General features: G+C 34.4%; 1 protein-coding gene across 1 annotated transcript; it reads left to right on the top strand.

Annotated features, from left to right (window-relative positions):
* Window positions 1–5,227: 5,227 nt before the first annotated feature.
* Window positions 5,228–13,904, top strand: LOC137920309 (facilitated trehalose transporter Tret1-like). The gene is made up of 8 exons (XM_068763604.1): window positions 5,228–5,296; window positions 8,950–9,085; window positions 9,169–9,397; window positions 9,503–9,659; window positions 10,472–10,692; window positions 11,577–11,748; window positions 12,753–13,039; window positions 13,575–13,904. Exons 1-8 carry the CDS (start codon window positions 5,228–5,230, stop codon window positions 13,873–13,875), a joined length of 1,572 nt encoding a protein of 523 aa, XP_068619705.1. The 3' UTR covers window positions 13,876–13,904.
* Window positions 13,905–14,587: the final 683 nt, after the last annotated feature.

The following is a 14,587-nucleotide window of genomic DNA, read 5'->3' as shown; positions in this document are numbered from 1 at the left end:
TTTTAGGAAAGTTTCCTGTATGAGCATGATGTCTACATCATGTTCCCTGAGAAATAGGCCGATCTCGTCCCTCTGTGACTGGAGTCCGTCCGCGTTAAAGTACGCGACAGTTAGTGTCTTTGGTTTGGTCCTTGTTTTGGTTGTACTATCCATAGTGGTTAGTGACAGATTTAATGCTCTGTTTTCAGAGCCCTGATGGTTGCGGCGTGTTTAACCACCACCTCCATCCTTTCTTTCCACCCGCTGGCGGCGTGGAGGTCGTTCGAGAGCGCTAATACGCTATCTATGTCTATGCAGTCCAGGAATCCCGTTAAGGATTCCAGTCCCGCGCCTAGGTCGGTCTTACCTGGTTTCTTGGCTGCTGGAGCTGGTGGTTGCGGCCTTGCGGCCGCCGCAGCTCGAGCTGGCTGCGTTCCCGGCAGGGGCTTAGCCCATGCCGAGACCCTTGGTGCCGGAGCCGGGCGCCAGGGCGCCGGCGGCGGCTGGGTGGCGGTTGTGGTGCCGCGCGTTTCCTGGCGGGGGCGGTGCTGATAGCGCTGGTTGCGCTTAGCTCCCCCGCGGTGCCTGCGTGGGGCTTTAGAGCACCCGCGGTAGTTCGCAGGATGCCCCTCGGCCTTGCACAGGCAACATGTGGGTGGGTCGGCCGAGTTGGCTTGTCGGTCGCACTTAATTGTGCTGTGGTCCCCGTCGCATTTGACGCATCGGGGGCGCGCGTAGCAATTACGCGCCGAATGGCCGTACAATTGGCAGTTGTGGCACTGCCCTATTTGGCCCTTCCTGTGCGGGGCCTCTACCCTGATCCCGCTTAACTTGCACAACGTTTTCACGTTGTACACTTTTTTGCCCTCCGGGGAGAGCTCTATCGTCACCATGAGTAGTGGGATGGGTTCCCTTGTCCTTGAATTGGACATTCTATAGACACTCCTGACTGGAATGCCTTGAGCTTTCAGGTCTTCAAAAGCAAGACCCGCGTCGACTTCTAAGGGGATGCCTCTAATGACAACCCTCAGTTGCTTATCCTCTGGGAGGGCATAGGTGTGGAAACCTATGCTCTGGGCCCTGAGGTGTTTTGTGACTTTACGGTAGTCTTCTACCGTACCTAGGTTAATAACAATACCCTGTTGGGTGTTTTTTGCCTTAGGGCATGAAATTTTGTTTCTGGCTATCCACTGGGATAGCTCATCCCATTTGCCCTTCTCCTGCAGGATGATGGGCGGAGGGGGCTTGGGACCCCTGGGTTCCTGGTGTTCGACCTCCGGGGGAGCCTTGCGCTCCGTCTGGGCCACTTTCTTGGGCGGCGACGCGCCTGGGGATGGGAGGACCGAGGTGTCCTCAGTTTCGCTTTTTTTGAGCGCACGTTTGCGCTTTTTAGTGACGAGGGTGAAGCCCTCGTCACCTGTCGTGTTCACGTGTTCAACCTCCATGTCGGAGCCACTGGACTCCGACTCTGAGGTCGTTTTGGACCTCCCGTAGGAGGTGGAGGGCCGGCCCTGTGGGGTCGGACGGGTCTCTGGCCTGTGTGCGGCCTTTGAGTTTTTTTCCGGCACTGCTGTGCCATCGTCAGATTCGCTTCCGAGGAAGCGTTTATGCTTCGCTAGGAAGCCTTCCCATAACTTGGGGTGGGATTCTTGGAGGAAGAGGACTAGGTGCCTCCCTAGATCCTCCATCGTGGTGCTGTTTCGGTGGTCTCGGTTTGAGTCGAGTCAGTTACTCCCCGCCTAGCGGCAGGGAGAGAGAGTCTTTCCTCCCTCGGTAGCCTGCTCGCTTGCGCGGCAGCCACCAACGGGAGGTAAGGGCGTCGAATTGGTCTCCCAAGGGAGACGAAATAATTGGTGTACTTACCCCACTGGAACCCAGCGGCGTTTTCCACCTCAGCGTGGCACGTGCACACTCACACACTCGGGCGCTCTGAGCGCACCGTCGGCTGCGCGCACTTGCACTAGACACGACCGCCCGGCGGGCTGTCGCGTCGAACACTGAATCACACACAACTACTCGTCGGTAACTTTGGCGGGCAGCATGGGCTGCCGGGGACTGCACTATGGGAGCGCACGTCCGTCCGCGTCGACTACCTGCGAGCGACCAGTAAGCAGACCGGCGACCACAGACTGACAAGTTACGCTGTGCATGGACGTCCGCCCACAAGGTGGGCTGATGACCTTGTGTAAGTCATCAGAAGATGCTGGAACCCTTTCAACTGGCCTTGTTGGAATTCTATGGGGATGTTAGGGTCCAGCAATGGATAACGATGATGAGTCAGCCAAATCTCGATTCGATTAGCTGCACACGGTAAATTCCCGTCCACTCTAAAATACAATTCTTAAAGAACAGTCATTTCTTTTAAAATTCATAACATGTTATCTTAAACAATTGCCGACTAATGCGACAACCTAACATATACAAAACATCAAAGGAAATCCACGGTACATTGCACGAGAATCGTTAAAATACAAAACATTTTTTAACGGTGTAACATATGACAATAGACAATTGTATTACTCTGGTATAAATTATGTATTTAAAGTTAAACAGCTAGAAATAAATACTTTGTAATAAGAAAAGTCATTTGTTAAGATGGTATGGTCAGTTTTATTAATAAGTATTGGAAACTGTAAGCGAGTTTGGAATTATTTGCTATCTTTTCTATCTTTATACAGGTGAGGTTGCATTATTTTCATCACATAAGTTAAGCACTTGATGGTTTGGTGATTAGATTAGTGACAACATAATTATCATGACACAGATAATAATAACATACTGGTTCTTACCAGTTAAAGTTATTTGGTTACCCTTATACACGAATTCAAGTCAGTTCGATGTGTTTTTAACTAAAAAAAAACACTGAACAATATGCAAACAAATCCGAAATATTTCTCTTATATGCTTGAAGTTCACGTAAATATTTTTTGGAAGTACTACTTACACAATACTTAATAATCTAAAAAAAACGTAAATTGGTAAATATGTTAATTTGTAATATTTCTATAGTTTTCGCAAAATTTATAGCTAGATTAAATAATAATAGCAGAACATAAATATGAGAAGATCATTTAAAAGTTTTAACAAATATAAGAGTACAAAACAAAACAAACATGTCGACATTATATACAATTTAAGAATCTATAAATTCTTCAAAAATTTTATCAATTTTAACTTGGCACCATAACCACAAAAAAAGAAAAATAAGTGCAAATTCTTCAAAATTCAGAATTTACAGCTGTTATAATAAAAACAAATGTAATTAAGTTTTAATTTGAGTGTCTAATCTATCTAAAGAATCTACCTAAGTTTTACGTAAGAATTATTAAAAAACCTTCTGATTAGATCTTACCTTATCAGAAAAAATCTTTGTTATTTCTTTTGTGGGCGAGAAACAGTAGAGAGATCATTGTATAGTCTTCACGCTCGTATAATAAAATCATTTAGTCTATTTATAGGGTAAACAAAAACACGAATCTATGTAGGGTTGTATAAGTTTATGGAACAAGCACTAAACCCTATGCCACTGAACACAACAATCAATCAAGACAATCCATATTAACAGTAATAATCTTTAGTAGATACGTCACACGCGCAATGCGTCGACATACATGCAGCGGTGTGAAGTAGCACTTTCTCATTCTTAATATATTTATATTAAAAAACACAACATAACTGATTATGTTGTCTGTATCTGAATACATTATTTAAGGGCTAATTAGTTGTGTACAAAATTTACTATATGTACGATATACAAAATGAAATAAATAAACATAGTATGTTATGTTTTAACAACTATACACATGCACCATATATTACAAAAAATAAAATCATTATTCATCTTTATCTAGCAAATGTGTTAATGCTATTTTTCCGGACTTGCATAGCGATATACGAAAAAAGTCAAGACCAGGCCACTTAGCATTAAAATCATTGCACATACATACATCATATATCTATGGCACCGATAGATACATACATCTGTTTAATATAATCCCCAATAGTTGAAGTGTTTAATGAAAATAATGTTCAATGTTAATACAAAAATGCCTGCGGATTCCGAATTTTAAGATAAAATTTCGAGTAATCAAATTTATTGTTTGTAAATCGATATAAAGACTATAAACCGATTGTAAAAATTCAACTATTGCATGGTACTTGCACTAAGGCATATTGTTAATATGACTTCACAATGCAAGCTAGAAATCGCTATACCTTTTTCGATCATCGCTACCACTGACGCTCTGGATCCTTAGTATCTAAAGTGGTTTAGGGGGGCCCAAAGGTCTACAGGAGGTTTAACGGAAGTCAACGGGATCAAAAAATTAAGATTGAAAAATTTCATTTACGAAGAAATAAAATAAAATTTTGGCTTGACTTCAACTATCATATATATACGAGTATATATTTATACATAATATTTTGGTGATGCTGAGTGATTTTTTTATACTTATAAAAACTTGCATATTCCATATTTCCAAATTCCATAATTAAAGAAAATTTTATGGAGTTTTTGAATATGATAGGAATGTAAAGGGTATGGATTTGGTCTACGGCAAAAGTCTAGAAACCTATACTTTGTAAATATTATTAGGCTAGAAGCTAAGAAAACATATATGCCTAATAAAAAAGTATTAAAGGTTTTTCTTTATATATTTTTTATATAATCCATAGATGCGAGAACACTAAAATGTCTATATAAATTTTGTCCGCCTATATAAAAAAAAACCGTAATTAAACATTTTTATTTATTTTCGAGCACACAATCACATGATGTGAGTAAGTAAAATATTTCTTAAATACGACCATAAAATTTCGAAACAAAAATTTTTATTTTGCAATAAAATAATGTTTTTTTTCCAATAATAATACCTGAAAATGAGAATAACATAAACAATAACAGAATTTAAAAAAGTTTGGGTAATAATTAAAGTTCTATTTCTAATTAAATGAAACTGTGGATATTGTAATTCCACTCTAATATGTTAAATAAACTGTTGAAATTCAGCTAAGATCATTACTGCAATCTATAACTTCGTAATATATACGAGACACAGTAAACACAGAAGCTTAGCACAGAGATAATATTTTAACCATTTGGCAATTCTTGCCTGAATGGAGTACGCGTCTCTCCGTACCAATAGCACCTGAAATTAAAAAAAGATCTGCGTAATAATAAAACGTTTAAAGTGAATTTTTATATATATGAAATATTTATTAATATTCTCATATAAGATAAGCTTTAAAAATGGTGATTAAAGTGCAAATGGATCCGATGACTCCAGCTGTTAGCAGATTCAGAAGTGTTGCTTCACAGGTATGGTGTTGTTAAAATAATCATAACATTTTTTTAATAACATCAGAATTACTATAAAACTTACTGCCTAAACACTACACTAGGTACAGCTTGTCTCGTAGAGTGCATTAGTTCGAAATAATATTGTGGATTGGTGAGCAGCGTTAGAGAATACATAAGTAATTACATTACACATGTTATAGTTAATGTTTGTAATTAATATTAATTTATCAGTTCTTTTGTGTTAATATTTTTAGATTATTAATAGTTAAGCATGTGAATAATAACTTATTTTTAATTTTTCAAATTGACGTCACTGAATTGATGCTATTTCAACTGATTAATAATCTTGTTTTTGCCACATGATTGTTGTATAATTTTAATTGTTAGTAAAACATCGATCAGTTTATTTAAACACGATATACATATACTTTATGCAAATGTTCAAACGTTTTTAAAAATTACGACCTCCTCAAAATCTACTAATTCGAATTAAAAATGTATAATTTTTTTCTGCGATGGACTAATTGCATCTCTTATTGATGTCTAGTTGAATCTACCAGATGTTCGGATTAAAATGCCTCAAGACCTGAAAAGAACATGCGAAAGAAACTCAGCGGGAATATATTTTTTTGATAATAACATAAAATTTCATACAGATAGTTTTCAGAGTCTTCTATTTAGATATTTAAAACCCTCTTCAACATTATAAATCTAAAAGCGGTAGCTTACTGTACATTATCTGGGATCAGATTGCTTGATTTCATTCATAATCTCTGGAAAGTGTATTTTAATAAACAAAATCAGATACATTCTGCGGAGTAACTGAATTTCTTCACGTACTGGGAAAATACTTCCTCTGCGAGAAGTAGTTTACCGCTCTTTTTCCCAACAGAACCTAATTCCAGTATAGTTTATAAAACGCCCTATTTACTGTCTAGACTTATCAGACACGATTTTCAAAATTTTACAGAAGTTAAAATTTATTATATCAGAATAATCTTTTTTTTAAGTATAATGCAAGGTTTGACATCAATTTACAAGGAAAGACATAGCAGGTCGCCAACAAGTTTTAAAATTTTACAAATAAAAAGTCGCAGTGAAATCATCGTTTATATTAAAATACGAATATCGGTAATGGTTTCAAGTTTAACACGATATCAAATGTAAATAAAAAGTAAAAGAATACTATCGGATAAAAACAAAGTAATCATAAAAGAAGACAAATATTCAAACAAACAATCTTATATCAATAATTAATTTAAAACTTTAATAATTTGCAGACTCAAGGCGTATTATGGAACATTTTTAGTTGTATTGTTTGTGTCTGGAACATTTTAATTGTCTTTTAATAAAAAAGATGAAAAAACTTATATTTTTCTAATTAAAATTACGGAATCTGACGATAAAATTTCATACAATTTTAAGTTTTGTTAAAAAACAAGGACATGTATTTTTAAAACTGTTGGTTGGTCCCTGAAAAAATAAATTTATATGCATGAAAGTCCATATTAGTTATATTATTTTTACATGCTTTGAGTGTGATGTAAAAATAAACGTTCCCATTACCAAAAACTCCGAAGTTTCAGATGAAGTGAGCTCCAAGATGTGGAGGTTCTAGTAATAAAAATGAACGCTGTGAATCATATAATGGAAATAATGACTAAAAAATATTTTAATGTAAAAGACTAAGAAACCGGTAATGAATCTTAAAGACAATATTTTTTTAGATTATTTAATCTTTATGAAGTAGTCACGTTTTTTCTTAACAGTTATTGACGCATGAATGAAATTGACGGTTCAAGGAATGTTGTATATTATGTCCAATGAGTACATAATGGAAATGTTAAAATTAAATGTTTTTTTTTATGCATTTATCATTATATTACATTAACGTCCATTAAAAATTGGTATTCGAAAGTATAATTTTCTCCAGTTTGATTTTTTCTTAAAATATACATTGTAAGGTATAACACGTTGACCTTGCACGCAACCAACGTGAACAAGTCACGTGCGTCGGACGAAACTTTTTCATCTTGCAGTTTCATCAAGAGCTCAACGTGTACAAACATAAATAAATCATGCGCTACTAAAGTTAACGATATTGCATTAGTGTCGATGATATTTGGCGCATTTGGTTCATCGTCCTTTCAAATATCATCCTCTGGTGGACATAGACTCTCAAAAGGACCGGTGTATACGACATGCATCCAGTAGCTTCCTATTCACTTATATATATTATGATTACAGATATTTACACAAGAAAAGAGATATTAGAGATTGTTATCTAAATAATCTATGGTATAATTTCTTATAATGGTATTATTTTAATTGCTTCATCATATGCGTCTTTCCTAAAGAAGAAACTGAATTAAAATTAACTGTCACAAGTACAATAACGGGTTCAGCAGTAAATGTTGTACAGCAACAAGTATGTACACGCAAACGAGAATATATTTAACGCCTTTTTAAAAGGTATACACATAAATGTAACCTTTAAGGGATTGAAGTTTATATTTATGTTTGAAAGATTTATCTAAGTTTGACCTACATTCATGTCGACAATTATCATCATATAAAATATAAAGATTACACACGACCTTTTTGAACGAATTTAAGGTTGTTTAACCAAATAATGTCATGGACGTGTTATGTCGAAGTTATCATGTTTTTAAAATTTGAGAAAACGCACAATTTGTTTTTGCTTATCGAATAGTTTTATGTAAGACCACTGAGACAGAGCTAAAACCAAACCAAAAAAAAGGTATTAATTAATTAACACAATTATGACCTTTTTTACATATTTTTTAATAAATGTTACGTAAATCAGAGATTCTCAGACTTTTTCTTATAGACAGCTCGCAAAATTTAACTATATAGTAAAGATTAAATCTAACAGTGGAAATTTGCTTTGCGGCGGAGTTCCAACCACGAAATAATCCATTTCAAAAAAAACAGAAAATGTTTTATTAATTAATTTATTAATAAAATAATACTAAAGTGAATCTCAAAAAGCTAAAATGAAAACAGTGATTCCATCCAACTTTACTTTTTGATCACAACGCCCCAGGAACCAATCATATTACAATCATTTAATTTTGAAACTCCTCTTTTAGAGTAGTAGAAAAAAATTGTACTAAATACTTTATTCAAATATGTAATTATTACTCTGTGAATATATTTTATTTTATAATTTGTTGTTGTTATCATTATATTGTATAACATTGTATAACAGTACCATTATCGAAAGCAGATACCACTTTGTAAATATAGGATTTAAATATACAACGAACTAAATTCTTATTCAAAAATAAACAATTCAAATGAAACATTTAATGCAACAAAATATATTATAAAATAAGCTACAAATCATGGAGCTTACATTTCTGTGAAAAAGTTATGTCTAGCCGTGGATGTCCGTCGTACCGATAAAATTATAATGATGATTACGTGTTTAAATTGATTTTAAATAAATTTAACAAACAGATATTGGGGTTTAAAGTTTAAGAAATTGAAATTCGACAATTTTATACAACCTAATATAAATAACATGTAAATAAAATATTTTAAAAAGCTTGAAACGTTTTCTGCTTTTAATGTACTATTGCATTAAAAGTTTACATTAAAAACGACGTAGTTCGCTAATAATATTTTTTCTGTGTATTTATTTCCAGATTATTTCATCCTTATCTCCTAATTTTCTTTTACTGGATCTAGGAATGGCGGTAAGTTTTCCAACGATAGCGTTGCCGGCACTTTTAGACGCTCGAGAGGGTTTATCATTAAACGATATCCAAGCATCTTGGTTTGGTAAATAAATTTAACATGATGCATATGTAATGATAACATGATTAAAAATTATAATTAAAATGATACATTCATTAATTTTCTAGGAAGTCTATCATCTCTTACGCAACCCTTTGGTGCATTTATTTCTGGGCCCATCGTTGATTACTTTGGAAGGAGAAAAGCCAATTTTCTAGTTAACATCCCACACATAATAGCTTGGATACTTATGTACTTTGCGTGGAATCTACCTTCACTGTTTATAGCCAATGCTTTGCTCGGCCTTGGAACCGGCATTATGGAAGCGCCCATTAATGCATACGTGGGAGAAATAAGGTAAACTTTAAATTAAAAAACAATTGATGATAAATTAAGTGATCATTTAAAAATATTTGATTTCCATTATTCGTTAATATTTTTCCTTATATGTTGTTTTTTCAGCGAACCTTCAATTCGCGGTTCATTATCAACTTTAACACAACTGTTTTTATCATTCGGCATTTTTGCGATGTACTTTCTGGGCTCTGTTGTGGACTGGCGAAGGGCAGCGATCATAAGTCTTGTTGTACCTATCAGTTCTATGGCCCTTGTGACGTTGGTAAGTTAAAATGCAAAACAGTACAAACAAGGACTTCGAATCTCGTAGCAAAAACAGTCGATCACAAAGCGGCTCATAGCCTTAATCTAGATATTTCTCTAAAAGATCGAATTAGGAGAAAAAAGATCGGTAGATATACGATAGCCCAGATAACATATAAGCAAGTTGAAGCAACGCGTAAAAAAGATGTCCACTGGGTGGGTGGTTTCAGAATTTAAGGTTCTGGTGTGGAGACGTCACATTTTAAAAATCAATAACTGACAGAATGGTGATCTATTCTGTCAGTTTTTGATCATAAATATCAATTTATACGTTATCATAATGTATATACCACAAAAACTTATGAAGAAATGAGAATCACTCCTTTGATACGTTTTGTGTTTTAACACTGCATATATTTCATCATAATCAATTTATTAAAATTAAATTAACAGTATACAATTGTTTTAGATCTAATAAACTTATACTCTTTTCGATAGATTCTATATTTCTAGCAGTTATTAAACGACTTCATTGTTAAATCAAAAAGTACATACGCAGTAAAAATGGTAAAACAACAGCAAAGTTTTTATATAGAAATAATCTTAAAACATTGCGTGTTGCAAACTACAAACTGGGACAAAAACTTGTAAAATAACTTTAGGCATTAATTGTCTATAGATTCAAGTCTATTTTAATAATAAAATATCTAGTATCATACTTGACCGCCAAGACTGTAAACTTAAGATTATTTAGTAACGTTAGATTAGTTATAATGGTAAGAAAGTTGTTATATGTATGTTTTACGGAAGAGCAATGTATTTATTTTCCAGGTTCCAGAAACGCCCGTATGGTTGTTGTCACGGGGAAGAGAAAAAGACGCTATGAATTCACTCTGCAAGCTTCGCGGTTGGACGACACCAGAACACGTTAGGGAAGAGTTCGATCAACTCGTCCAGTACAGTAAAAAACTCCAAAACTGCGTCATTTGCTACAAGTTGTATAACACACATACACAGCACTGCGAGCATGCTACAATGAACCCTATTATAAGGTGCATTTACATAAATATATACACAAAACTTAACAACGGTTCGACTGCTAATGAATTTCTTTAACACATTTTCGCATGCATGTTTTTATTAAGAGAAAACGATAACATTGATAGAAAAAATAAGATAAAATAATAATAATGTAGATAAATGTGTGTATGTCTGTAAATATAGGAGTTAATACATGTTGTTATTGTCAAGTCTATGAAGGCGAACACGAAGTTAATGAAAGGAATATCATCATGATTAATTATAATTTATTGAATAATGATTATGTCACAAGTATGAATGAAATACATCCCGTAATTACTACTAGAGATAAAATAATGGTAGTTTCACAAATATCTATTTAGAAATGTCATATATATATCAACTTTAACACAACTGTTCTTATCTCAAGTTACAAAATGTGTGTGAATGCAAAGCGTTAAAAGTAGCATTATTATTTGATTTTTATAAAGTTATTGTGTTCTTTTATTGTCTAAAGGTTTTTCGCATCTCTTATATTTACATCATTTTATGATTACATCTATATATTTATAAAATTGTATAATAATGATTTGACATAATACCATCAGAAGGAAGTCATTTAAAGCTTGGAAATAATTTTTTTCCTTTGAATTCTTAGGATGCATTTTTCTCTTTAGTTGGATTTCTCTAAAAATATTTTTGTTTAGGGTGTAGACCCCCTACTAAGTGGACCGGCGATATAGTCAATGTAAACTGATTACGCTCGCTGGATGTGGGCAACGCAAGACCTATCCTTGTCGACATTTATGGGAGGCCTATGCTTTGCAATGCGTATCTATCGGCAGTCATAATGACGATTCTTTACTTTGGTTTTCTTTTTACTTTTCAATTCAAAGTTTCGAAAGTTTCTTTTCAGATCTATGTACAAGTTCAGATATGTCATGCTTGGCAAGGAGACGTTAAGACCTTTGATATTCGTCATGGTGTACTTCTTATTCTACGTCATGAGCGGGCTCACGCCCATCAAACCGAACATGATCAATATATGCGGAGCTTTCGGAATGGCACAAGACGGAAAAGACATTGTTGTAAGACTCGTTAATTTTCATATAATTTGTTTCCCTTTTTCCGAGAAATAACGCGGTAAAATATAGACACTTAAAATATTATTGGCTTATAACAAATTATGTCGGAACTCATTTTTTTTTAGTTATTTTAGTGTGCGTTGCGGTACATATGTTCGCAATATTTAAAAAAAATATTTTCTTATTAATCAAAATGTTATAGCCCGCTAAAGATAAGTTAGTAAATCCAAAAGATCGTTATATATTTACATAATTTATGTTTTTTTTAGTATAAAATGTTCTGATGCCTTTATAATACTTTTACTATCAAAAATCAATGTAGTACTACCGGTACCGCTGTACGCTGGCAACGCTCGTGGCGGCTCATTTTTTTGTTTCCTCGGTTTCAAAAGAACTATAGTTAAATATTAATTAGGAGAAATATGTATTCGTTGTTCATTTATTTTATTGTGGAATTATAACCAATGGCCGCTGGGCCCGAACGATACTTATGTGGCAACCACTCGACAGCAGAGGCGGCATGGGTAAGCCTTCCACTAGGTAGGCCGACGATTTCAATATTTAATTTTGTAATATCTATGTCAGCTCTGGGAAATCGAAAGAAATTACTGCTGTTAGCTATTATTACTATTATTCCACCATAAAATTAGCGAAATCGAAGTACCGATCATAAATAATTAACCGGCATCTTAAGCATTATTAGGAGTGCTGTCATATAAGTGTGCCTTTATATCTAACCTCAATGCACATATTTTGTAAAAAAACAACATTTTTATGGGTGTTTTAATGCGTATTCAATTGCGGCTCGCAAAAAATTTCAAATTTCGAAAATTGGCTCGCATTATCAAAGAGCTTGACTACCCCTGACCTATGCCTTGTGGTGGACGCCTATCGGCTGACATAATAATAGTGGTGGGATTATTTTATGCTGCGAAAATGAAATACTGATCTTTTCAACACACTTTTTAAATGTTTTTTTTTACCATAATGCTTTGTTTGCTTTACAGCTTAACGTTGGCATTATAACAATTTGCGCGAGTATTCTTGTCATTGTGCTAATTAGAAAACTTGGAAAACGCAAAATGGCCCTGGCGTCTATGCTAGGTACGGCGATTTCTTGCACTGCGTTAAGCATATACGCCAAAAACCATTTGCAAAGTTCCGTTTTCTCCTACGACACAAGGACATTTCCGAAAGACACGAGCTATGTACCGATGATCTTGTTTTACATAATGGCGATCTGTACCGGTTTTAGCTTGCCGTGGGTTTTGGTCGGAGAAGTTTTTCCATTCCGGTAAGTTGATACTATATCGTTATTAATATTATTAGCTTTATTTTAAACATAGTCTTTGAATAAGATAAGAATAAATATTAAAATGAAAAAAAAAACTACTTAATATTATGCTGGTTGCTCCGAGAAAATAGCCAGCAATAAAATGTATGAGAAATAGATAACAAACGGATTTTTGACACATTATCCATTACATCTTAATTCAGAAGTTCACAATTTTCAAAAATTGAGTTTCAATACCAAACAAAATGAGAATTGATTATGCTTTGAATGAATATCAAAAAAATAAAGTAAATAATTAATTTCATCCATCTTCACTAATATAACCTACCTACATTGTTAGGTGAAGTCAAGCGAACATTTTAATTCTTCGTTATCGAAAGCCGATAATTATTTGCAATGTCGATCCTCGTCGAGTCACCTGTGGAACCCAGAAGGTTCGCCCAGACCACTTTGAAAACTCGCTCGTTTTGAAGTAAGACGCTTCTTAAACTATTATCGACATTCTTAATTATAAAATATATTATAATATCCACAGAAGCCGTGCATCAGCCCAAGGTATTGCAGCTGCGAGCAACTACGTCTTTACATTCCTCGGTGCAAAGACTCTGATAGACTTGGAAATACATATACAGCTATGGGGCACCTTCGCAGTATACGCATTCTTTGGCTTCCTTGGTACAATATTCTTATACTTTTTCCTACCGGAAACTGAAGGCAAAAGTCTAGAAGAAATCGAAGTTTTTTTCAACGGTGACAAAGTACAAACATTTGCTGATGACCCTGTAATAAACTCATTAAAAAAGTTACGTAAAAGAAATACTGACAAACAAATATAAAACTGCGAGATAGACAAATTTAGCATTAATATTTATATAGTAAAGTTTTATATTAAAAATAAGTCATATGACATATTGTTTTTGAATTATTCTCAATATTTCGACATCTTTACTGTGTAACAAATAATATTTAATAAAAAAAAATAACAGCAAAATAATAATAGTAGTCAAACATATTCTTCTCCTCTCCGCTAAGAAACATAATCAAATTACAAATTCAGACATTGATATCACTGCCATCTAGTGATAACAGAATAAATTTTTAAGCACCCGAAACATTTGCAAATGATAATTTGTGATACTACTAGATGCCCCTAATAATGCATGTATTTTGTAATCAATTTTACCCCAAGCGTCGCTCTTCTATAATCAACACAAAATTTTTCTGTACCGAAAACAATAATCTCCTTCCATGTGTTAAATATTTGACTATTGCTTCGATGACGAAATTCAAAAACAAGGCGATCTATTTTGTTTATACTTATAGTACAGGGTAAAATCAATGATCCTCATAAACGTTACGGTATTAATTCATTCAGTAAATTTTTTTCTCTTTTAACAAAAGGCCTTCGTGGAGTTTTTCCATCTACTTCTCTTAGCGCTAACGCTTACCAAAATATTTGTAATAAATGTTATGAAAGAAAAGTGTGGAATGAAGATGTATTGAATAAATTTTAGACTTACAGAAATAAAAAGACAAAAATTGTCCCTT

This window comes from Battus philenor, unplaced genomic scaffold (assembly GCF_028537555.1).
Source record: "Battus philenor isolate CCGP_79_NKW_IND1 unplaced genomic scaffold, ilBatPhil1.0.hap1 SCAF_18, whole genome shotgun sequence".
In the NCBI taxonomy this organism is placed as follows: domain Eukaryota; kingdom Metazoa; phylum Arthropoda; class Insecta; order Lepidoptera; family Papilionidae; genus Battus; species Battus philenor.
This window is presented reverse-complemented; position numbering and strand designations above follow the sequence as displayed.